Below are 26,491 nucleotides of genomic sequence, written 5' to 3'. Positions count from 1 at the left end.
ACAGAAAACTGCAGAGGTTGCGGCACAAATCTGGCAATCCCAGGCCATGTGCCATGCTGGATCCAGTCTGCAGAACATGCAGTCACATGCCCATCACCTCACCGGACCGATCGATTAGGTCCTCCCTGACCACCCCATGCAGAGAATCTCGATTACTTTAAACCGCCAAAGCAGGATGATAATGGCGATGCTGCTGCACAAGTGTCAGATTAATCACTGGGGCCTAGACAAAAGTGCAGACAAAAGCTTTGTACAAGGCTGCGGGGTTTGGGATGCGTTTGGTTAGATTGATGAGCTTCGAAAGATGATTATTCAGTTTTAGTGATATTTGGTTAGAGAAATGTGATGGATGGAGTGATCAGGATAGAAAGAGTATTCCCTCTTATGTTATTCCGAGGGATCAGGATAAATATAAATAGATCATTCTATCTATTCTATTCTTATTAATAAAATAGAAAACTAGCCCATCTCATTCATCACAACTAAATAGAAAATTAAATTATTCTTATAAAAAATATAAATAACAAATTAAATCATTCTATTAAAAAATATAAATAACTCTACTTTATCCAACCTCGCACTTCAAGCAAACACAACCCTCCACCCTCTAGATTGTTCGTTTCCATCTCGGCATCTCCAACCAACCAACTTGCTGGGGACAGGCATGTGAGGGTGATACTCGAGCATCTGATGGCAAACCACCGATCCAGAATCAGGCAGAAACAGAAAGGTGGTGCACTGGTGCTGATGCAATGGGAGAAACTGCCATGGTGCTCTGGAGGGCCACGTGTCTTCCTAAAACCACATCATCGACTTCGATAAGGAAAAGAGGATCATACAAAGCGAAGAAAATAGTTACAAAGCTGGTGGAAAGAAAGATCACAAGCTGCTTCCTGAAGCAAGGGGAGAGATCTACCAGGACCTACTACAACACTTTCTGCACCAAGGTAATCAAAGCTTTATGAACACAAAACCAAAGGTTGGTTTGCTTGCTTCTCCAGTGTCAGAGCGCAGAGGGCGACGGGTTTGATACCGAGTTGGACCGGCCAGCGTCACGAAATAAATAGGTCAAACTCCGGAAGAAGGATTTGCCCTATTTGTAGTCACCGAGTCCCAAACCTTGGCCCTCTCCTCACAGTCACCCACCTCTGCTCTTCCGCGGGACATAAAATTATTCGACAGTATTTTTTTTTTACTTTCTGGAATTGTCCATTTCCTTAGCAATGATCCAAATCTCGGATTAAGATGCAGCCTTGGACATATCTTTGCTGGATCTGTTGTATTTCATGTGGCTCTTCACCAGCTGGCCTGCGGCAAGAGCTGACAAGAGGGACAGCTCCCCGGCGAGAACGCCACCTGCCACCACGGTGGCCAGGAGCCTTGCATTTGATCCTGGGGATTCCCTGTTCGCGCCTTTCACGCCGAGCAGGTCCAAGCATGCAGCCTGTGACGCCAACTGAGTCCCTCCCCCAACTGTGCCCACCTGCATTTCAGAAATAACCAGAGCATGTCGATCATTGTATACTTGGATCATAATTTGGAAGGGTATTAAACAAATAATCTTAGGCAGCCAAACATTGGTATCTTCCATCAGAATCAACAACGATGAAACATACAATAAAATTATGTGCCTCATCCTAACATCATCATAATAGACGACAAAGCCTGCTCAGGCCAGCAAAAAGACGAGATGAATAGAAAACGAGAAAAGATTCCTTTTCGCTCGGAATGAATGGAAATATTCCTTGGATACAAATCAGCTGATTGTGCCGACAAAAAAATGTAGCTAAAACTAATGCGTTAAATAAACGGTCTAAGAAGAAAAGGGGCAAATCACGACTGTATAGCTAGACCATTTGTAGACATCACATAAGGACAGGTAAGCACTTGTAAATGAATTAATTTCTACATGGTTCATCCAACTCAACTAGTTTAGAGGCCACATGTTCAGAAGAATGGACAAAGCACAAAACTTCTAGTCACACCAACTATGTTTGCCCTAGTAGTGCAAAACTAAAACACAAAGTTTTTAGTTAGCAGAATATCAGCATTGATTATATCATCTTTTCTTTATGAATAAAGGAACTTGCTAGATGGAAATGCTCAAGAGATTTCATAGGTCAATTATTCATGGAAAAGGATGTGCAGGTTGAGTATTAACCCAATAGGGACCATAAGATACGTGGAGAGCGTTTGTTGCAAAACAAAATCAAAGTGGGACCAAAGATATTGCTGTGAAGCACGTCATAAGCACAAAGCCTGGATAAATAAAACGGGCATAGTTGCAAACCTCAATAGATGGCATAGTGACAGATATGTGAAGGTCTTTTCCATCGTTTACAGGTTCCAACATAGTGATGCAGTGAGAACTTTCTACGTTCTGTGCAGGATCTTGGCCAGTGGCAATGAAGATGGCTGTTACAATATTACTTGCATGAGCGTTGAAACCCCCAAGAGCTCCAGCAATAGCGGATCCAACAAGATTCTTGATCGTGTTCAGTTCAACTAGTGACTGTACATTGGTTTTTAGAACCTTTTTCACAACTTCCTCCTTGATTACTGCTTCACAAACCACAGATTTTCCACGTCCTTCAATCCAATTCACAGCAGCTGGCTTCTTGTCAGAACAAAAGTTACCTGATTTCACGAGCCAAGGACACTGGTTAGTTGGGAAAATATAAGTGCAAAATATGTTAAATGGTCTTGTATTTACAATTCTGTAGAATTATTTCATGCACCAAATTATGCTGATGGTATCAGGTATATATCAGTGCAACCAAATAAGACATGCATGACACACCAAGGCTGTCAAGTTGTGTTAAAAAAATTAGTAGTCATGTGTTTGCTTGAAATCTTTGTTCTTCTGATTTTCCTTGCAGCTAGTGTCCTGAACACTTTACTAATATGCATAGTAGTTCCAACCACTCAGAGCAAGAACTAATTGGAATCGGTATTGGTTTATACTCCAGTACTCCTGTCAGGTCGAGCGCATCAAATATGTTTCTTTGCATCATGAAAGACCTTTATAGTGAAGAAGAATATTGTAATGAAGGAGTAGCTGAAGATCCTATGTCGTGCCAAGTTGGTTCACTGACCATCTAAGTTTTAAAAAGTACAGTTGGATTAAACAAGCCAATGTTCAGCATCATGCTGTTACCAAGTTTCCTCGTTGATTCAATCGGACAAACGGTACTTGGTATTTGTATTGTCAAAAGGCCTTTCATGCTTATTGATGTTTAAAGATTCATCAGTATGGTCCACTTTCAAATGTGATGGTGTTTGAAACAACAGTGATGAAGAATTTCGGGGCTTGTCATACACTTAATTCTAAATGCTACTATGAATGAAAGAACGTGATTTGGCAGTTTATTACTTCTTAGAACAAACATCCAACAGGTGACTCGGATGAAGTAATTTGATTTAGTCAAAAGACAACAGAGAAAAGCGAACCTGAGATGCTAATGACATCCATGTCAGGGAAGTCATCCTGAAGAAAATCCAATACATTCTGCACGCCCTTGGAAACCATGTTCATTCCCATGGCGTCCCCTGTGCTGCAGCTGAATCTCATGTACAGGTTCCTCCCCGCCATCGCGCACTGCACCCCCTGCAGCCTGCCGAACCTACTTGACCTATGGTTCCCAAACAATTCATTGATCACATCATACTCACATCATCCTACATATTAAGAGCAACTCCAACCAACTCCCTAAATCTCGCTCCTATCTTCATATAGAGAGCCTCTGCAAAAAATTCCCTCTCTATTTCTCTACGCGCTCCAACCAACTCCCTAAATCTCGTTCATTAAATTTCACTCCTCCATATTTTATTAGTATCCTATAAATAAAAAATATTTGCAACAACTATATTTCTAATGGCTAAATTTTGTATATGTTTGAATTTTGTTTGAATTCAAATTGAATTAAGAAGAATATCACATGAAATTATAAAAATACGTATAAATAGAGCATTACAAAGGAACTCATTTTTTCACCATATAACTTAGGGCTGAAAATAATTTTAGAAATTAGTCCATCAAATAAGAAGAATATTAATGAAATTTTCCAAATTTTTGGGAATTGATTTGAGGCTTTAACAATTGTTAGAATTTATAAAAGTAGATTTTTTTTTGATAATTTTAGTTTAAATTTTACATATATTTTTTGGTTGAATCTAGTTAAAATGGGTTGCACATGAATTATAGAACACGTACAATTTTTTTTAGGATTTTTAAGCAACAGAATATCACTTTTTAACAGAGGAAATGGGGAAAAATTGGAGCTGCTAGTACTGTTCACCCGCGGGTCCATCTGTCAGTTCCTCTTCCATCAGTGAGATAGCGAGCCACTCCCCTGCTTGCTAGACCAGAAGAGCGAGACAGACTGGATAGGGAGCGCATACATATAGCGAGGGAGTTGGTGAGTGGGTTGGAGATGATTGTTTGAGGTTGATCGCTATTTTTGACCATAGGCAGCTGGAAAGGGAGACAGGTGGAGTTGCTCTAACAGCTTCAAATTCTTGTAGACATTTAAGAATACTGCTTTTGATTAAAGACGTATCGTCGAATATAAGCGGCGTGTTAACCCAGTGCCATTTGTCGCACTGATACACAAGTTGAGAAGGCTAGTACGTTTTCATTTACATGACACTAATAGTTTACTGTAGTAATTTTGATCGTGTGTTTTTAAAAAAATTACGAATACTTAAAAGTATATAATATTAATAAAGTATATTTCACGACGATCTAATAATATGAAAGTTTTAAGTATTTATAAACTTTTTATAGAAAAAGCACAAGTTTAAAATTACTACATGAAATTATTAGTGACAAGTAAAAAAATAGAGGTAATAAGATTAAACACAAGCAGTTGTGGCACGTAGCTATCAAGCTTTGAAGTTTCATGATTCACCTGTTGAAGACCATGGAGAGTGTGTCAAAGTTGGCGGGGCCCTCCAGGAAGGCCTTGAGCTCGGCGGCGCGGCGCGCGCTCGGGAGGCGGGCGACTGGGGCCCGCGTCATGCCGTCCCGGAGCACGATGCTGGTGGCACCGCCGGACTCCGCGATGGCCTTGCAGCCGCGGTTGGTGCTGGCAACGAGGCACCCCTCGGTGGTCGCCATGGGCACGTAGAACCTCTGCCCGTCGAGCAGGAGCGGCCCGGCGATGCCCACCGGCAGCTGCACGTACCCGACAGGCAGCTCGCAGCACTGGCCGAGAATCGAGGCGTAGTCGAAGCCGTCGAGCGGGAGCCCCTCGATCTGGCTCCCCGTGATCCGCCGCAACGCCTCGCGCCGGATGCCGGCGGCGCGGCGGCAGTCGCCGAGCCTGGTCTCCAGCACGTAGGACGGGATCTTCCCGGCGACGACCGATGCCACAATCTCCTCGTCCTCCTCCGGCATTTTCTCGGGCGCCGCGGCAGAGCTCCCCAGCAGCGCGCACTGGACCGGCGCAGATGGCGCCGAAGGCTCCCGCTGCGCCACGCCGGACCCGACCAGGAAGTCCTCGTCCTCGTCGCTGGATGAGACGATGGACTGGACGAAGGCGATGCCGAAGAAGCTGAGGAGGTAGATGAGGGAGGCGACGAGGCCGAAGATGGCGAGCATCTCGGTGAGGCCGACGGCGTGGAGCGGCGTGGAGGAGCGGATCTTCTCGCGCCACCTCCGCATCAGGTACGCCAGCGACGCCGCGAACAGGGCCGAGAATATCAGGTTGGTGTGCCGGATCGGCAGCGGCAGCGCGTCCCCCGCCTGCACCCTCGCCCCACTCACCCGAGCCGCCGGCGGAGGCTGGCGCGGCCCCGCCGCGACAGCGCCGCCCCCACCGTGCCCCATCATGCGGCGCACTTCCATGGCGGCGCGCGAGCGCACTGGTCGGTCAACGAGTCAAAGGCGAGGAGTGGTCGGGGTTGAGGTCCGTGGTGGGATGGCCGCGAGGAGGGGGAGGAGGAGACGGACGGACGGACGGACGGACGGAGGAGCGGGTGTTCCCTGTTCCGTGGAGGCTCCTCTCTCCTCGGGACGCGGGCGGCCACGGGGAGGCTGGGAGCGGCCGGCGCGGGCCTTTAATAGCGGCGGAGCGGACTGGCAGCCCACGGCCGGTGCGCTTACCGCAGTCTCCCCTCCCACGAGGCCGACCCACCACGGCCGGTGCGCTTACCGCAGGCAGCCTCGAGCGAGCCGACGTGGGCCGCTTGGCCTTTTGCTCCCTCCTTGCCTTTTCGCCTGTCCGGGGCTCTGGAATCGTGTGGAGTGCCAGCACAAATATATTACTATATTAGCATTAGCCCATGTCGGCATGATCGGACTGCTCTATTACTTTATTAGTGGATATTACTAAAGTTCAGCCACATGAAAACTTAAAAGTTTTTAGATGATGTATGAACTCTAGATTGCTGTTAGTGGAGGTTAGGGTTTTTCTTTGTTGCCGGGTTTAAAAAAACTGTTAGGAAAGATTAGCCTAGCGAAGGAGACAGGCATAGGGTGGTTCGTCAAGACGGTGAGGATACTAGCGGTTACGGGAGGTGAAGGATCTCTGGTGGGTTAGTGTCGGGGTAAGGAAACGAAAAAATAATTATTAGCGAGGGAGGTATGACGGTTGCGAATCCAACGGTAGAACCATGGTAAGAGGCGAAGGAGCAAGGTGACGTCAATCAAAGAAAGAATACAAACAGGATGAAATTAGATAGAAATGGTTAGCGAGAGGTTGAAAAAAAAGCTATAAACCGTTATGTCTATCCAACTACTCATAACCGTCGTAAAAAAAAAAAACTTGTTAAATAGCAACGCCCATACTAGTCTGCTGCTACGGAAGCACCGGACTCTCTGGGTCGTTACACTTTGCACCGTTCGTGATCGGGCAGGACGCACGCATGACGTGCTGGCATTACACGTGCTGTCCATGTCCTGATGTCCATCTCAATTTTGTGCTGCCGGGACGGCCTTGAAGGACGCACCAAATCTGCCTGATGGGAGGAGGAAATTTCAGGTACTGTTCCATCACTCCCTTATCAAAACCATTCTTTTCTTCCCTACGTACGTCCGCGCATTAACGGTCTGATAAGGGATGTTAATAGGGACTCGATTTCGATTTCTTGTGCGGAATTTTTCTATTAGAGAATGGGATAGGGAGATTTTGTTCCCGCAAACTTATATGGAGACGAGGATAAAAAGACGCTCCCCGTTATATCCGATATTACATATATATATATATATATATATATATATATATATATATATATATATATATATATATATATATATATATATATATATATGTATAAATATTATATTACGTAGAGTAAATAATAAATTACTCTTCTTTTTTATCTAACCTATAATATTTAATCAATCTTGTATTAATTGTCCTTGTATGCATCAATAAATTACTTATTTATATAATGTACATATTATTAATATATAAAAATAATCAAATATCATTTAATTTTATATTAAGAACTCAATCCTCGTAAAATTCACCGCGGGAATAAGGATGAAAAAAATCTTCCCAATAGCTAAATAGGGATGGGAATGAAAAGTATTCCCCGTAGAAATTAGCCCCATTGCCATCCCTATGTCTGATCCCTCCCATCGACTTCATACAACGGCTCATGTTTATTTCGTGTCCTGCCTTCCTCGCTCCAGCAAGGAATCAGCCTAAAGCATGGGTCCGATGTGTACGAATCTACGACACTACTTCCGTATTCTTTTACTTATCACAATTTACTGTAGCAAATTTGACTGTCTATTTTTTAAAAGATTTATAGATATTTGAAAATATACAATATTAATAAATTTTGTTTCATAATAATTCTAACAATATAAAATTTTAAATATCTATAAATCTCTTTTTTAAAAAGCAGACGATCAAATTTGCTACGCACTTTTTTTCGCATGTTTTTAGCGAGACCTTTTTCTAGCGACGGCCGACGGGCTTGCCGTGCTCTTTCACTAGTACACCGTCCAGTGCCCAGTGGAAAGCAGCCAGCGTACTGAAATACACTGTAACTGACACCCGACTGAAAGGATCCGCATGCGCTACACTGAGACCGACGTCTTAGGGCGTGTTTGGATGCCCTGCTGAGCGCGTGCATGCACCAGTGGATATAGAGCGGAGCAGAATGCGCGTGTTTGGTTGGTGTTCCTGACTGCACCCGCTCGTGCAGCTGCATCCGCTTAGCCAGGCTCGGGAAAACGTCGGAATCGGCCGTTTCTGTCGGGCCTGGCTGGGGAGATGCAAAAATACTGTGCGTACGATTTTTTTTATTTAACTTTTGATTTTATTTAGAGGTCCAAAAATTCTAAACATTTTCGTGAGTAAATTAGAGCTTATTAGCAACCTATTTTAATTAATTTAATCCAAAAAATCTAAGTTAATATTTAATTAAAATTCTTCAAAAATCATTAAAAATTGACTAATATTCTTATCCTGTGATGTATTAATTTATAAAAATATTTCCAACCCTAAGTTATTTGGTAAAAAAGTGAGTTTCTTTGTAATACAACGTATACTCATGCGGGCAACCAAACACAATCTTTTCTCAGCCAAACTCAGCATATGCAGCCAACCAAACAGACCCTCATGCATCAACTCAGCTTGACTCAACTCAGCCTGCATGACTCGTACGAAACAGGCTGAGGACATTCGGGCAACCAAACATACCCTTACTCGATCGTACCCCGGATACCGTGCCATATACTTGTCGGTTGAGCCCTAGTTTGTATCTACGTGTATTGGCCAAACCTACTCGCTCGATCCATCCCTGCGTCCTCGCAAGCAACATAAGTTAATAATCTTTTAAGCTCTCTATTTTTTTATTTTTAGTAGACATTGTATAAATATATATGATGGTTTAAATCTGTGTCCAGTATATGGCATTAAGGAGTGTTACTCAATGGAGTAGTCAAGAAATCAAACTAGCAGGTAAAAGAAATAAGAAAAAGGAAAGACTTTCTATTTTGCTCTTTTAATCATTATTTCTAAATCTGATGCATAACGGTGCACACTTATTGCGTTTGCTGGATGCTGAGACCGTATCGCTATCCTCGTTGATTCGCCGCTTGTCAGGGCGCAGCTTATCAACCTCTTTCAGCGGGGTGACATTTCGTACGCACACGCACGCACGCATGCTCCGACGAATGCCGGCCATTCACCAGGCAGGGACGCACGAACCGTTTGGTTTTTTTTAGAGGGTATAAGAGGACGTATACTACTTATGCATATTACATTTACACCATACGTATACACACAGTAAGATGAGATCGGAAAACTCAAGATCTTCGATGCGTGGAAAAACGTAGTACCGCTTAACGAAAAACGTAGTACCGCTTAACGTGCACACATATGAGTATCCTATGCTTAGCTCGGGGCCAATTCAAAAGCATTTAGGGAGTAAATCCTTAGTGAATATCCACACCGGCCTTAAGGCTCAAACGCGGACGGACTCGATCGCACACTAACACCTTTGATCACGTTTGGTTCATGAGTGCATGTTACACAGGGATGGATTTTGGGCCTAGGCAGGGCCGCGGCCCCAGTTATGGCTAAAAAAAAATCCGAGTACCCTCTTCAATTTTCTATAGACTAGACTGTTTTTTCATTAATTGGCCTCAGGTCTACTCGGGCGCAGGTTAAACTTCTCTCTGGCTCTCTCAGTCTCTCTGCTCGACTCCACGCCACGGAGCACACCCAGGCACCCAGCCGAAGCAAATCACACCACACGCAGCGCCACGATGCCAGGGCCGCCGCGTCTGTGTCCAACCCCGACCAGCCAAGCATAGATCCGACCGGGCCAAGGGCTTAGGAACCACGGGGTAGCTTGCACGAGGTTTTCCCTACGGTTTCCGTCGGTTTCCCGGTCAGCGTGCACACGAACCCGCCGCCAGACCATGTCTTCCCCAGCTCCGGCCACCGCAACCGATGCCCATCGCCCAAATACATGAGCCCCGAGTCTAGGGAAGCGAGGAAGGAGATTGCACGCCACCACTCCGACCAATTCCCGCACGCCCCCTCCGGATTTCGAGCGCCACCGTGGTGCTGCTGTGGCTTCTGAAGCGATGGGCCACTCGACCAGGATCACCAGCAGCTATGCAGCAGGGCGTTCGGCGGCTGGCAGGCAAGCAGCAGCAGCAGGGTGCTGGCGCTCGGCAGCTGGGCACTGAGGCAGCAGCACGGCAGCACTGTTACGTGCTGTGCGGCTGGGGTGTGAATTAATTACGAACGCATGATTTGGTGTCGCGCTGCCAACTTCTGGGATCACTTGCGCAGACGTACGTTCGACACGGCGCCACATAACGTCAGACGCCGAACAACACCAAGGTCCACACAAATATGCAGTCGGCAATTCGGCATGCATCGCGCCATCGCGGTATGATCCCATGCGACCAGAGCTGATCCATGCGTGTTAGTTGGTACCGAATTCAGTGAGTTATGTGACTACGAGCTTTTTTAAATAATATTATTTTATTGAAAAATTGTAAAAAATATGTCGACAAAGTGCCATGCGACATGTCATACTGACAGATCTTGTGTCCCGTAGACTTCTAGCTTCTTCCCATTTATTTGAGTTTTTGTTAACATAAACTACTAGGCGTGAGCTAAGGATCAAGCAGGACGACCCCGGGCAGCAGCACAGGTGAGGCGTGGAGCGTACAGGACGCGTGCTCTGGCTATGATGGCACAACAAGGCTCGCCTGCTCCTGTCATTTTTACCCGCTCCCCGCGGTGGTCACGGGCCTTCCGGCAGGAGACGCGCCCCGACGGCACACACGGTACCAGTGTAGCAGCTTCTCTGACAACCGACGAGTGTCGATCACGGCTAAATGGAATGGCTGATAGATTAGGGCATTCTCGGTGTCGATCACGGCTATATTTGTGTATGTGCCGCCAGGTGTAGATTTTATGAGTGGTACGTTTTTGTTGGAACCATCAAGGAATTAGAAAATATGAAAAAGACTGGGAAAAGGAACGATCTTGTGGGAGGGGACCGGAAGCCTTTCTAATCATTCCCTTGACGCCCATCGCCGGCGAGCTGCAACGATGGATAGTTGGATACTGCACGAACATTTTTCAGACGAGTTCAGTTACGCAGAGATTCTTCCTAATCATTCGTTATCCATCACAACCAAAGTGAAAAGCACACGAGAGAGCAGCTAGAGAAACAGAGATGGGTGCCCTCGAAGCAAAAGCACTGCTTCAGGGCAATCGAGCTACACACGCAAAGGAGCTAAGATTATAAGCTACTTGCCTTCATTCTAAGTCGTGAAGGCTCTCGATGGACTCCTGCTAGCTGAATCGCTTCAGTACAGCTCCTTGTTCACATCACTGAAGTACGGGTGCTCCAAGGCCTTCTTCGCAGAGATCCGCTTCGCCGGCTCGTACTGCAGCATTTTCTGCAGGAACCACAAAAGTGGCACATTTTATTTTCAGTCACGCTTACAAATTCATCTTATAGGCTACATTTGAGCATATACCTAAATTCAGTAATCAATAGCAAGAACATCACAATGCATAGATTTTCGGTCATTCCATAATCTACTACTGACCTCAAGCAGATCAATGCCATCGGCGTCGAGACCAGGAACAAAAGGGGGCAGCTTTGAGGGGTTCCACTGGGGGTACTCGTGCCAGTTCGGCAGCTTGCTTACTCCCGGCCACACCTTCTCATTTGGGGTGCCCAGCAACCTGACACAACAAGAACAAGATGGATCATGGGTCAGTATCAGATACTAACAACTAAGAATCTCAGCAGGCGAACAAGGAACCATTGGTAAGGCGCTGGGGATATTACTTGAAAATGTGCAGGAGCTGCTGCACCTCTGAGTCCCCAGCGAAAAGCGGTTGGTTTGTGACCAACTCAGCTGCCATTCACAACGAGTTTAGCATATGCACGTTACGGTGGGAATTCTGAAGCAGTGTACATTGCCAAGGAATTTTTTAGTTCATGGCGTTCTTACCAAATATGCAGCCCACGGACCACATGTCAACCGGCGTGGAGTAGTGCGTGGCGCCAAGAAGGACCTCGGGAGCCCTGTACCACAGCGTCAGGATCTGCACAGCAATTCAGAGCCCGTTGTTAAGAAAACAGATCCGGGAGCAGGAACCAATCGAAATCACTCGTGCGGTTGATGCAAATAGGGAAACGGACCTCGTGGGTGTACTTCTTGAGAGGGACGGTGAAGGAGCGACTGAGCCCGAGGTCGGCGATCTTGAGCGCCATGGTCTTGCGGTCCATGAGCAGGTTGTGCGGCTTGAGGTCACGGTGCAGCACGCCGCGGCCGTGGACGAAGGCCACGCCCTTGCAGAGCTGGTACATCAGGATCTGCGAACCATCCATTGAATCAACTGTGAGCGACGCATTCACACGGTTCGGGGAAGGAGAAAAGGAATAGAAAAGAAAAAGGACGCAAAATTCGCAATCGGGCGTCATACCTTTACGGTGGGCGCGGGGATCTTCTCGTGGTTGTTGCGGTGGCTGCGGATGAACTTCTTGAGGTCGGTGTCCATGTACTCGAAGACGAGGTAGAGGATGGTCTGCCCCTCCTTGTTCACGCCCTGCTTGAGGTCGAGGAGCCGCACCACGTGCGGGTCCTGCGACAGCATCCGCAGCAGGGACACCTCCCGCAGCGCGGTGGGCGGCACGCCCTCGTCATCCTCGGGGAGCCGCGTCTTCTTCAGCGCCACGATCCGGCCCGTCGCCTTCTCCTGGGCCTTGTACACCTTCCCGTACGTGCCCTCCCCGACCTTCTCCAGCTTCTCGTACAGGTCCATCGCGCGCATGCCGCCCCCCGTCGTCGTTGTCGGCGCCGCCGCCGCCGCCGGTTCCTGCTGGTGCTGGACCGTCGCCATCGCGTCACGCGGATCCGCCGCTCTCTCTCTCGCTCTTCGCGTCGAGCGAGGATGGGATGGGGTGGGATTGGAGTGGGGTGCGATTAGGGTTTGGGAATTGGGGGAGGTTTTTGTATGCGGGAGCGTGGGGAGAGAGCCGTTTGAGAGGGGAGGGGGCGCCGAAGAGGAGGCGCTCCAACGGCTTCTTTTTGGGATTTCGAATTTCGAATCGTGTACGCTTTTGGGTGCGCGCACGCGTGGGCCGGCGCTTTCTTTCATACGAATTATGGGCCGAAGGGGGAAACAGGCCTGATTATGCTGCAGCCCAAATTCGCACCAATGTGTACACGAGTTTTTTTTTAACTTAAAATATTAAATAAATAAACTCCTGGTAAAAAAATTTAAAAAAATAAATGACGACACCTAATGAGCGGCTAGACTCTTACTACTGCCTCTGAGAGAGTGATGAACAGTATTCGTCGAAATTATTATTCACAACTCTCAGTTTCTTCTCACCTATGCTCTATTCAAAATATTTGTCTTCTGTTTCTCAAAAAATTCTATAATTTTTTGTATGTATTTTATAATCCATGCGCAACCCATTTTAATTAGATTCATCCAAAAATCCTGTGTAGAATTTAAATTAAAATTATTCAAAAAAGACTACTTTAATAAATTCTAGCAATTGTTATGGTCTCAAATAAATTTTCAAAAATCTGAAAACAATTCAATAATATTCTTTTATATGATGAACTAATTTCTAAAATTATTTTCAGCCATAGTTTATATGGTGAAAACAATATCACATGAAATTTTGTAAAAGTATTTCCATCCTATAAATAAAAAATATTTCCATCCTATCTATAAAAAATATTTACAATTGATATATTTCAAATGGCTAAATTGTGTATATGTTTGAATTTTCTTTGAATTCAAATTGAATTAAATGATTAATATCACATGAAATGATAAAAATACATATAAATAGAGTATTATAAAGGAACTCACTTTTTCACCATATAAACTATGACTGAAAATAATTTTAAAAATTAGTCAATCATATAAGAAGAATATTAGTAATTTTTTTAGATTTTAAAAAAATTATTTGAGACCCTAACAATTGTTAGAAATTATAAAAGTAGTTTTTAAAGAATTAATTCTATGCGGGCTTTTTGGATGAGTCCAATTAAAATAGTTTGCACATGGATTATGAAACACATACAAAAAATTATAAAAATTTTAGAGCAACAGGAGACAACTATTTTGAATAGAACATATGTGTGACGAAACTGATACTGCTCATTCGATTGGCTGTTGAAGAGGCGGTAAGGACCGCTGTACTGCTTGCCGTCCTCTAAGCGGTGATAAGAGCCTACCGTCCGATGAAAAAGCGGTAGATGTCTATTTTTTTTAGATTTTTCTAACTGGAATCTATTTATTTAATATTTTAAGTTAGAAAATATTAAAAAAACTCATGTGTACTCTATTATAGGCTGTGAGAAGGGGAAAGGCCCAGCTCATGTAGAGCCCAGAACAGTTGCTTTGAGAGTGATTGGTTGTCCGTATGTACAATATATGAGGCTGAGTGAAAGTAGATTGAGGAAGAGTTATATTTGTTAAAATAATAGTATTTTATTGGTTGACAGATTGAGTTGAGTTTCTATTTGATTGACTAAATCTGAGATCGTATAAGTAGATGTAAGAGTTGAAATTATGATTAATTGTTGATTACATAACACTTACAAGTGGGCCACCGGCCCATGTTGCGGAGGGCTCCTAAATCAGTCTATAAGCATATATTTATATCTACCGGGCTAGTATGAAATAATATATACAGGCAATCAATGAGCCCCTCAGTTTGTGGCATGACTAGTGGTTTAAGTAGGTATTCAATGTATAGTCCTGGATCATCACATTAATTTATTTACTTTTTCAGTTTAAGTAGTTGGAAGTGCATTAGGTCAACTGCGTGAGCGCTGTGTCGACCCAGTGACTAAAATAAATAAATAATCAAAACTCGCATCCTCGTGCGACGCATCGCAATATTACGCCTACAAAGATTCACTTATTATCCACTCAAGAGAGAGAAACATTCACTTGTTATCCAGCTCTAATAAAAGAGAGAGAGATAGAACATTCACTTGTTACACCTCTGAGATATAACCACTCATTTGTTACAGTGTTTAAGAATTGTGGAATACCGCACCACCTCAGCAACGCCGCATTTATCTAAGACATATACCATTTTATTTATTTACCACTAGTCTATAAAATGACAACGCGTCAATTTATATTTTCGCTACTGAACTTGGGCCGTCGTCTGCCTCTTCTCTGCTTACCGTCGACCGCTGCATCCGAATGCTACACATGCAGAGCGGAGCGCTGTTTCATGTCAACCTGAACGATTGGACAGCCTGTAAAACGGGAGAAGAAACAGACCCATCCTTCAGCGCTCCAGGCCCCCGCAATAGCCCGAACTAGTGATAAAAACGGTACGAAAATGATCCAAAACACCTGAATCCCTTTTTAGTTTCATATTTTCTCTAGAAACCAAGTGATAATGATAATACTGAAAATGAATTCAACATCGATAATACGAGAAAATTATAAATAGTGTTATCAGAACGGAAACATACCGGTATCAAAAATCGATAATTCAAAAAAGCAAGAAAGCAGCGAATTGTAGCTCTGACTAATGATGTCTTATTTTTGCACTATTAAAAAGAACTAGTCTGATTGGTGCGCTTACATCACGCTTTTTTTTTCACAGCGCCGGACAAAAGAAAACTAAAAAAGCAATTTGGATATCTCAATATTTATTTATGAATTTATCAATATTTAACACATTCACTTAATTATAGAGAAAACAGTAGTACTTTCATGCATGCACATAATTTTAGCATGTAGACAACCATATACGAAACTAACAAGATTTGTTTCATATTTTTTGAGTTTTATATATTTTTCTTTGCATTTTAGATTATTTCAGTCGATTTATCAATATAATTAATATTCTTGTTGATATTTTTTTGGATTTTTTTTGAAAATAAAATTATATTATATGTGTAAATATACGTATATATATATATATCCATATATCTATACATACACATACGTGGGGCTCACTGCTACAGTAGCTACAGTGCCAGGATCCTCAGAGCGCTCAAAATCTTGGCTCGATAGTATATGTTATAGATGCCCAGCCAGCAATTCAGTCGTAGTTTTTTCTTGCATCCTATATGTACTTCTAAGATTCTAACTTCAACCTACCACAAATAATTGGGCAAATAGACAATAGGAAATTAGGTTGGAAGAGTGGAAGCCTCGAAGGCGTGCTATTTATAAGGCTGTTGGTCATATCCGAGTTGAGATGGACTACAGAAAGTAGAATCAGAAATTTCATACGGTAATTTTCAACTGAAAACAGAAGAACTAAAATACGATTGGAAAAGTCCTAAATTATTTCCGTTATCGTTTTCGCATAGTTTTCTAGTTTTTATTTTCATTTTTTTATATATCATTTTCAACTACTACAGTCAATAAAATTTGAAAACAATCTTAAAATAAAAAATTACCGTTTTCGTTTTCATGGCTAACCGGACACAAAGGAGGAAATGCGTGATCTCACCTTCTCTATCTGAGCTCTGTACGTGTCGGACTCGTCCTCGATGTACTGCAAGACACCAAAAGATAAGCTTCATGCTAGTTGCATATCCAGCTATGGAAGCGTCCGGTGAAGTCTAGAAGATCGTTGCTCACCTGGCCTGTCACCGTGTACAGCCGGTTGTACCTATCTTCAACTATATATTTTTTTTCATTTCATTCCTTTTTTATCTTTTTCTCCGTTTTCATTCTTTTTATTTTCTCTCATCTCCAACAGCTTCCCTTCGAGAGAAATCGTGAAGGAAAAATAGAGAGAATATCATCCTAAAGTGAATGATCTTGAAAATCTATTCGTGACAGGAACCGTGAAAGGAATGAGATAACTTATTATTGTTAGTACATCATCATTCTTGAGCTTATATATACTTCTTTTATGTACTCCTGGGTGTATATACTCCCACCTCTCATATACCACTTTTACACATGAGTTATACTTCTTTATCACTTTAAATATACTTCATTAGTAATTATAAGATACTACAATACAAATCCCACGAAAATTTTTATGAAATTCCATGATTTTTATCTTAATTTGCGTATATACTTCTTTTATGTATAAAAAAGAGTATATAGCAAAAATGAAAGGCTAACATTGAATTTTTTTTCATACAATTCATATTGGAGTATCTTAGAATTAGTATTAGAGTATACTAAAAATGATAAAAGAGTATAAAGTGTTTGTTTAGGTGGTATATTGCATGTGGGAGTACATACTCCTAGGAGTATAGAATAGGTGTCCTATATATATATATTACGCACATAAATATAATGATAATGTTTGACTCCCATTAGAGAAGCAATTTAATGATAATGTTTGACTCCCATTAGCTCAAGAACTTAACTAGATATTGATGAGAATTCAATATTCAAATGACTAGTGAGAGCAATTTAAGCAAATGTCCCTTATGATCATAAAATGTAGGATTTGGGGAAACAATTCTCTAGTTAAATTATGATTATCTGGCAATAATGGAAAAACGTTATGAAGCTCCTCAAAAAGTTCTTATCAGTACACTGATCGTAAGAGTGCTCAAAGGTTAATGAGTTAGGACATGAAGAATTATTAGAGAATTTCTAATTTACTTCATTACGTTATTTTTTTTTTCTAAGATGATCAACAACGCAGAATGAAAAGTGAACTATGATTGTACCTATAAATATATACATTCATAAAGAAAGTTGGTGATATACTAAGATAAAAGACTATTTTATGCTGCCAACATTCCTTAAGACCATCGAATTTTTAAAGTAAAGTCTTAGGGAATGGACAGGAGGCTAATGCTAAAGCTGTTGGAAGTTTTCTATTAGTACCAAATTATATTTTCACCCTCCATCCTAATAATATTATTTATATCCCCATTATGAGAAGTAATTTCATGTGTTTCTCCATGTTACACTTTTATGAATTATCTATGGAACATTAAGCAAATTGTTAACTCTATTTACTTCACTTAAAGTCAAATATTTATAGGAGTTAATCGAAATTGTGGCATTGATACTTATGCCATATTTCGAGGGGGGGGGGGATGAAATATCTCATTAAGAAAAGAAAAGCTTCATTATGTGAGACATACCCCATAGCTAAATTTATTTAGTGTATTTTTTTAAATAAAATGAAATTATTGTCTCAACCTCTCGCAAACTTACATACTTATGCATACCTTACAGAAGTATTAAAGATAATTGTACATCCATTTAGTCGGTGTCCCAACAAATCAATACCAACATATTATGTTTTAGGAAAATGCCGAGCTTCGAGCTTAAAATACTTATGTGCATAGGATTGACAAACTTCCATCCAGACTAAAAGATGTTATTGTTATTGTCAAAGCCGTACCACTGAGTTTGTAGAAATGTTAATTCCAATGGGAGCTCTGAGGCAAGGAAAACTGTACTTGAGGGTAAATACACTTATGTTCTGTGAGGAACCATCCAAATAGTATTCCAATTAATCATCAGGACGATCATTTGCTTAATCACGATCATTTTGCTTAACCGGAATACCTTCCCGATAGACCGGCCACATGTTTTGTACCCAAGTTCGGAACACATGACTTTCCAATAAATAGCATCACAACAAAGCTTAAGAAAAAAAATAAGTAATTAAATTATATTATAGGTTCTTAAGCATTCAACCATTTACAACAATGTACAACAAAAGATTAGAGAAGCTACGCAACAGAAAAGTAACACATATCAATACCAAAAGCTAGGTGAAGCCATATACCCTTAGGCTCCACCCAAAAGCACGCCACATGAGTAGTTGCACTACTCATTCTTGCCACCTACATCGGCGGGCGTGAAGTAGCCAAACATGAGCTCCTCCTCGCCGGTAGAAGTTAAAAGAGCAGTGTGAGTATGAAGGTACTCGCAAGACTTAATCCATTATAGGTACATATAATAACTCGACTTAGAGGATTATGTATTTAAGCCATTAGTAAGGAGTAGGCCACAAGGTTAGGTAAATTCATAAGTGTAAACAACCTATACACCTATGTGTGAGCATACCAAAAGTATATTTCTACCCTGCAACTAACAACTTGAACATAAATAGAACTGGAACCATCTCATGTAATCAATAATCATTTCCAACCATCCCCAACACACCATTCCATCCACACATCGCTGAATTCAGAAACTCTATGACCGATACAAATGAACAGAAGCATGCTCATGACCAAGAGTGTGGTAATTCAAATTATTTTTACACCCTACAGGGGGTACTCCTTTACCTACACGACTCGAGGACCATACGGCTCACGTGTTCACACAAGCCCACGTAAGGGGTACTTTTATCAACCTTTCCTAATAAGCCCCAACCGTTTGATCATGCGTCGATAGGTGCGGGGGTCATCCAGAACTACTCCTGAAGTAAATTGGATACCCCTAAAAGCCTATTAGGCTCACGACACCATCGACTCACATGTCGAAAGGCTACAACTACAAAGGTATTCGATTTATCATTCTCATATGCGACATGTAATAAGTACGGAAAGTGTCAAAGCTAACTGCACTGACGGACGGTGCTTAAACGATGCAAGCGCAGAAGATACCCCTAGCACCATTCATATCTCGCCTCATTCTCACATCTCATACAACCCACATCATTGTCATTTGTGTTTATAAACAATAAATAAGCCATAAGCTCTCGAACAATGGTTGAACCATTGCTCGTCTTCTACCGAGGATCTATGCATTGCTAAGCATTCTGAATAATTTGTAAATTAGACATTAATAATGTTATCAAGGCTACAAGAATATGGATAATCAACAACTCAAGGTAGAGGTAATGCAATTTATCAATATAGGTTCTACCCATCAAATCCGATAATGGACTCACTACTCATGCAAACATACATAAAGTGTAATTTATCAAGTTATACAATACGAGATCCAAAGTAGTAGGTTGAATATGCTTAGATGTTTGGCTTGCTGCTCTGGCGGTTGTCTGATACTCCTGGCACAATACTCACAGAACTCAAGTAGATTGGTGTCGCCTTCACTTTCTTGGACCGTCGGTGTAACGCTCTCTAAACGAATCAAAAATGCATTGCAGAAATAATACAACGATGAAAACATATGCATATGATGCATGCTTGAAAATTAATAGAGCGTCGTGTTTCAAAAATGTTTGCAAAAGATTGACAAAAGACTCGAGTTGGAAAATGTTTGAACCTCAAACAATGTAACCTAAGTGCATAGAGTTGTGAATCACTAGAGGTCAGACCGACATTGGGGTGGTGGCCAGACCGCGAGCGTGCAGAGTGTCTTGGGCCTTGGAGGTTAGATCGAAGGCATGACGGCGGTCAAACTAGCCCTATCTGACGGTCTGACTCCTGTGTGGAGTTCACTCCGGACCTTTTGATCCAAACTGGCGGTCAGACCAGCCCTATCAGCGATCAGACCACCAGTCCTTGTCGGCAACACCATTGCGAGGTCACCGGTGAGGACTCTGGAGAAACCTTAGACTACAAAGTGTACCAAAAATACCCTCTGAGACTAGTGGAGTGCTTCTAAAGTGATTTGGACAATATTTACCGAGCTAAGCACAAAATACCATATGAATTGGATCTAGAATAGGTTGAACTTGGGTCTAAATGATATGAGGGTCGAATCGAGCTTGGAAACAACGAAGAAACGGTAGGAGATGCCTTACCTTAGTGTGTGATAGCTTTCTAGCAGATCAATCCACTCCGGAGAAGCTTTGATTTGGAGATTGGGCTTTGGGGTGGCATGCGGGCTTAAGGCTAGATGAGTGTGCCTCCGATGAGGGAGAAGAGGGGAGGAGCTCAAGTCCTTTGAAAACTTGGGGAGGTTCCGACCTCCGATCTCCGGTCGTCATGGATGTCGGGGTAGAGTTCTCCTTCTCTCTCTAAGGTGGAGTGGGGAAGAGAGTGAGGGAGTGTGTGTGTGAGAGAGAGAGAGAGCAAGGGAGAGTGATTGATTCACTTAAGTCGAGTCTCTGTGCTCTAACAGTTAGACCACGGGAAGTTCTGGTCGGACCATGAGAAATCCACAGGGCAAGCCTATGTGGTTGTCCCCGGTGGTCATACCGCGGGTGATCCCGGTTAGACCGTGAGGGCAGTCTTGTGATAAAAACTTGATTCTAATCTCCTTTTCTATTTTTATTCATCTCCAAGGCATTTAGAGTTTTTCTAAAGGGCTCTAAACTATATCCAAATACTTTTGAAACATGTTTAAATTCAAGTTATCAAACGAATACGCATAAAAATAATGTCATGATGGTTATGAATGCTTAATCACGTGATTAGAGTTTTGGGATGTGACATGTTGCAATACCGAAAGTCCGAGAGATTAGCAATCCTTCGTCTTCAAAAGTTTTTCCTCCAGTTAATTCTAGATAATGTGAGTCTCATATAAAGATATCTTAATTTTTAACCTTAAGACTACATTAAGATCAGTGAGAGTAAGTTTAACCTCTTAGATGTTTATATAGACGATATATTGTTGACTATCAGTAATAGTGATATTAATATTTAGGACCTAAAGATTTCTTTTCTTCTGAGTATTAAGATTGTCTTGGTGATGCATCTCATATTTTGACTATTAATATCCACTAAGATAGGTCTATCTATTAAGGGAGTTCACTTTGATTATTGAGAGCGATAAGAATTTTTCTTATGCTACCGTTGTCATGAATATTATGTATACTTAAGTTTGTATACGTCCTCATTAACGTTTATAATCGGGATACTTGACAAATATAGACCCAGAACTGGACCACTGGAAAACTACTGAAGATAGCTCTGCGTCATACGCAGGGTGCTAATGATTACATGCTCATATATAAAAAGTCTGATAACCATAAATTGTGGGTTATTCAGATGCCAATTATGCAAGGAGTGTTGATATTAAGAAATCCACATTAATTAAAATTTTCACCCTTGCGAGAGGAGTCATATTGTGGAATGACTCTAATCAATCTCTTAAGACATTATTAACGATGCAAGCTAAGTTGTGGCATGTTGTAAAACTATTGGGTAATAAGAAATCCACATTAGGTTGTTGTGTTTAAGAGTAAGAAAAAAACTTCTGGCTTAAGATTCTATCCCGGAACTTATTATGTTAGAGTGCAATTTTGTTTCAAGTAACAACTTGTCAAGTGGTACTGCCAAATGCATGATGTTCTAAACGATTGACCCATAATCAAATTATTGATGTTCAGCTTATAAGAGTTAAGTATTATTTTCAGCATATATGTGTTATGCATCGTTTAGCTTAATGAGTTTTTGTTAAAGGCTTGTCTCAGAATGTTGCTGGCATAAGATTAATGAAAGCCTATAGGACTGGGATAATTGAGATCCCAAACTTTGATTCTGGAACTATAAAGTTTGTTTTTCTTTTCAATGGTGCACATACTGATAAATGAAAACAAACTGCACGAAAGGACCATAAGTGTATAAGCCATCTCCTAAATAAGTATACATGTATATCCTATCAAGATAGAGTAATACACTATAGATGTTGCGGTTCAGTGGTGTCATTATCAACTGCTGTAACACTGTATCTCGATGTGATGTTCTATTAAGTGTGAAGCTTATGTTGGTAGACCTTCGATCATGTGAGAGAATGTTAATCTTGGTCTTGTCTAACTATCACCTAAGAAAATAGGGCCACAGTTGACCAAGAAATGTTCATGATCGGTGGGCCTCTAACTAACTACTTGGCTAGGTATTAGGTCACACCGAGCTATAAGAGGAGAGTCATAACTCCTCACGTGAAGGAAATATATGAGAATGGTCAGTTAATACTCCTAACCACCTACCGATCAAGACTAGCTCAGGTAGCGACTTGAAGACCATCAGCCATTGCCAGCCCCCCCCCCCCCCCACCGTGCTGGCAAATATCATCACACTGTCTCCATCACCGACTAAAGGGGCACAACACCAACCACATCATCTACAACATGCCTGCATCAAGCAGGTGAGGGTCTTCTAGGCCTAAGAGGCATCTATAATCGGGTATGTGATTTTTAGTGCAAATCTAGGTGTTTATGTCCTAAGGTTAGTTGATCCAATGATATAATTGAGAATTATGCCTAACAAGGATTTTGAAACCCCACATTGGCCGTTGCAGCAACTCGAGCGATCCAACAAGAGAAGATAAAACCCCACATCCAAGATTGGTTCCTCATAAATTTATTGAAATCAGCATTTTTCCTGCAAAACAGAAAAAAGTATACGATGAAATGAATAAACCTACAAAAGTCAGCTTGCATGTTCCTTTATGGAGTTGCTGTGGGCGAAACACTGGCTCCTCGTTTCGTAATTGCAAAGCAAGAAAAAAAACAGTTACTCGAGAAATATGCACTCATTTAAAAAGAATGATATGAAATGAATAAACCAATCAAATTCAATCAGCATATAGCTACATCTTCATATTCTCTGACCAAGTTGCCTAGTTCGAAAGGTAAAATAATGGCCTTCCTATTTTTGTTCATTTCTTCGTGGCATTTTGATGCATAATAGTTTAAATTCTGATTAGATGTTGACATTGTAATGCTCTACACATATTTTGTAAGCCAGTTTCTTCTAATCATAAAGTTCCGAAACTTCGTCAATTTATTTATGTACCAAATTTGTTCAGTGCTGATAGGCAGTCAAATTTGTTCAGTGCTGATAGGCAGTAGTTTTTCTTCTTTTTCGTTCAGCACTGGTTGTTCTTCGGTGGTAACAAATGGCACTAGTTCTGAAACATACAAGTTCTTGGTAAGTGGCATATTGCTCGTTGATAGCACTAATTCTTCTTGTTCTAGAAAAAAAAAAGCACCGGTTCTTCTTCAGTTTGCTCAGCAGGGTTTAGGAATTGAACATAGTATTCAGAGGAAGCACAATTCGTACTGGGGTATAAACATATGGCTGGAGTAAGAACCAAGACAAAAATAAGAAGAAAGCTCTTCGTATTGGGCTCTAACCAAACTTACGACCGATATAGAAAAAGGCTTGTGAATTGCAGCCCACGCGGGCATCCTGGTCTTGGTGGGGGACTGGGGGTGTCCTCGCCCATCGCCCTCGTCGCCCATCGCCTATAACCTTTGTCAGACCTCCCGTGGCCATATCTCTAGAGCCGCTAGCCATAGATCCCAGCTGAACCCAAAACCTAACCCTAGTCCTAGCCCGGCCAAGGTAGTCACGACGCGTCGTGAGGAAGGAGACGACCACCGCCTCGCCCTACAGCCGCCACATGGGAGCTCAACGCGGGACATGTGTTGTCCGTTGTGGGGTGTCCGCAAAGAACAGTTATGGAGGTCCTCTAAATAACATTTCCGGGACCGGTGGGGATTGGGAGAGCGGAGCTGGCCCAAACAGACTAGAGTGCGCTGGGTTGGGCTTGAATTGAAGTGGGAATTCTGGGCTCTGGTATGGCCTAGCCCAGCGTGGTTAGGCCCAAAACCAGAAAATGGACCTTTACTAAGTTTCAAAAAGAGTATTCTTATTTGGACATATATTATTTTGATAAAATATATGAATGAATTAATATACTCCCTCCGATTATAAATACATGATGTTTTGATAAAGACACGGTCTCTAATACATAGCTTTGACTACTATTTTCTATTAGAATATATTTATATAATCCATTGAATTTGTGATATTATGAATGCATTTTTAAGATAATCTATACATATAATTTTAAGGTTTCCAAACTAAATATTTTTAAAGCTATTATTAGTCAAAGTTTCAGAAGTCTAACTATACTTTTGCTAAACAATATGTATTTATGATTAGAGGGAGTATTAGAATTTTTTTTCTTGTGTGTTTAAACACAAGGTAGATACGCGCTCCATTAGTACCACTTTTTGAGTGGATGCATTCATCTTGATTGAGATGATGGCTTTCAGAAATTCACTCAAACTGCAATTTTGGTTGAGTTAACAGAAGCTGGCCTACCATATGTTCAGAATCGTCACAAATTAACCACCATCCATGACGTTTTGGGTTTTTTTCATCAAGGTTTTGGTCACATATTGCCAAATTTCTTGTAGTGTATTGGAAGAAACAGTTGGGGTGTCTTTCAGAGATGAGCTATCGATTCTTTGCTGAAATGGCTGTATGAATCTTCATGCACTGGACTTTGTGAGATGAGAATAGGCGAAATTGTTAGGTCACAAGGGTCCAAAGGCTATATGATATTAGACTGACTTTGTGTGAAAGGTGAAGCCGATTTGACCATTTAGAGGGGGGGCACATGGGGAGAGCCCCTTCTCTCTTTTTTTCTTCCTTTCTCTTCTTTTTTTCCATCAATAATCATGCGTTTATTTTTCTCTCGTGATATGACGAGACTGTTTTTGCTCCTTTAACAGTCACTTATGAAGGTCTGGATTTGTTCGCTTTTTTCTTTTTAATTGCCTTGGCTCTTTGTGTAGTTTTATATAGGAGCAGGAATATACAGGATTGACCAAAGGCTATGCTCCTTTGAAAAATCATAAAAGAGATGAGAAATATCCACAGTCAATAATCGCACACATCATCTGTTTTCTTTTCGGTACTAATTCGTCTTCCGATTCTATCATTCTAACTTTGTTAGGAAATTGATGTAACCATTTGGAGTAATCATTTGGAAGGACACGTTTTTCCTCCATGATTCTGCCTACCATGTGAAAATGATCCCACACCGACTTTATTTTCATATGTTCTCCGAAGCATTTCTGTTCTCAATGAGAAAATGGAGCAATTAGCTACAAATCTCCACAAAATACGTCTATATGTATGAACCGGTGGATAATTTTTTGTGCTTTACACCTTCCTCCGCTAGCAACCAACTTTCAGAAGCAGCAGCAACAGTGAAGAAAACCAGCAAATTTTCCGATGTCAGCAAGACGATGCCGTGAGTAAATGAGCTGCTCAAAAACAGAAAAAGATTCCAAAACAGAGAGCGATTTGGCGCAGAGTTGCTGGCCTCCATTTCTATCCACCAATAACTCTCCATTTTCTTTTTCTTTAGATCTCGTTTGGAAGAGCTTTAGGAGTTGATTCTGTGCTGGAATCGCTCCCAGCGCTGCTAAACGGGTTGGTCGGAGAGTGATTTCACGCGAGAATCACTTCCTATTTTGTATAGCAAGGTGGAAGCTGAAAAAACTAGTTTTCACTTTATTCTCGACTGATTCTTTTCGATTTCAACACAATATTCTCTCAGAAATCACTTTCACCACTAATATACTAAACGATTTTACAAATAGAACCACTCTTACTCTACTTTCACCATAAAATCACTCTCACCACAGAATTAGAGCTCTACTAAACGGCCTCTTAATCCTTCTTTTCCTTCAGTTTTTTTTTTGTCATTTTTAGGATAAGCTTGGTTGATGACTCGATGGACAGACAAACAGTTCGGCACCACTTGGATTATTAGAATAGTGTCACGCTGAAAAAGTCAGGGGCGACAGGATATGCATAGAATACGGAAATTTGGAGGCATGCGATGCAATGGAATTAACAAATTGTTTTCGTGATACACCTGTTCAGACTTCAGGCTGCTCTGTGCGT

The 26,491-nt window shown here is 41.8% G+C and overlaps 2 protein-coding genes across 2 annotated transcripts; both read right to left on the bottom strand.

Annotated features, from left to right (window-relative positions):
* Nucleotides 1-406: 406 nt before the first annotated feature.
* On the bottom strand, nt 407-5,968 carry LOC133898822 (3-hydroxy-3-methylglutaryl-coenzyme A reductase 3). The gene is made up of 4 exons (XM_062339578.1): nt 4,911-5,968; nt 3,451-3,632; nt 2,291-2,637; nt 407-1,483 (listed from the first exon to the last, which is right to left on the bottom strand). The coding sequence occupies exons 1-4, from the start codon at nt 5,846-5,848 to the stop codon at nt 1,241-1,243; spliced, it is 1,710 nt and encodes a 569-aa protein (XP_062195562.1). The 5' UTR covers nt 5,849-5,968; the 3' UTR covers nt 407-1,240.
* Nucleotides 5,969-11,063: 5,095 nt separating this feature from the next.
* On the bottom strand, nt 11,064-12,959 carry LOC133899086 (cyclin-dependent kinase B2-1). The gene is made up of 6 exons (XM_062340013.1): nt 12,426-12,959; nt 12,142-12,315; nt 11,951-12,044; nt 11,785-11,854; nt 11,540-11,678; nt 11,064-11,386 (listed from the first exon to the last, which is right to left on the bottom strand). Exons 1-6 carry the CDS (start codon nt 12,840-12,842, stop codon nt 11,294-11,296), a joined length of 987 nt encoding a protein of 328 aa, XP_062195997.1. The 5' UTR covers nt 12,843-12,959; the 3' UTR covers nt 11,064-11,293.
* Nucleotides 12,960-26,491: the final 13,532 nt, after the last annotated feature.

This window comes from Phragmites australis, chromosome 18 (assembly GCF_958298935.1).
Source record: "Phragmites australis chromosome 18, lpPhrAust1.1, whole genome shotgun sequence".
In the NCBI taxonomy this organism is placed as follows: domain Eukaryota; kingdom Viridiplantae; phylum Streptophyta; class Magnoliopsida; order Poales; family Poaceae; genus Phragmites; species Phragmites australis.
The sequence above is the reverse complement of the archived record's forward strand: the minus strand, read 5'-3'. Positions and strand labels throughout refer to the sequence as shown.

What these genes read in the sequence shown, in the direction of transcription:
- LOC133899086 (XM_062340013.1), bottom strand. Translation starts at nt 12,842, where the DNA reads ATGGCGACGGTCCAGCACCAGCAGGAACCGGCGGCGGCGGCGGCGCCG. An exon ending in TCCCCGCGCCCACCGTAAAG is followed by an intron (nt 12,316 to 12,425) that starts GTATGACGCCCG and finishes GATGGTTCGCAG; the next exon opens with ATCCTGATGTACCAGCTCTG. An exon ending in ATGGCATTGATCTGCTTGAG is followed by an intron (nt 11,387 to 11,539) that starts GTCAGTAGTAGA and finishes TGGTTCCTGCAG; the next exon opens with AAAATGCTGCAGTACGAGCC.
- LOC133898822 (XM_062339578.1), bottom strand. Translation starts at nt 5,848, where the DNA reads ATGGAAGTGCGCCGCATGATGGGGCACGGTGGGGGCGGCGCTGTCGCG. An exon ending in CTCTCCATGGTCTTCAACAG is followed by an intron (nt 3,633 to 4,910) that starts GTGAATCATGAA and finishes TGGGAACCATAG; the next exon opens with GTCAAGTAGGTTCGGCAGGC. An exon ending in GGATGTCATTAGCATCTCAG is followed by an intron (nt 2,638 to 3,450) that starts GTTCGCTTTTCT and finishes TCGTGAAATCAG; the next exon opens with GTAACTTTTGTTCTGACAAG.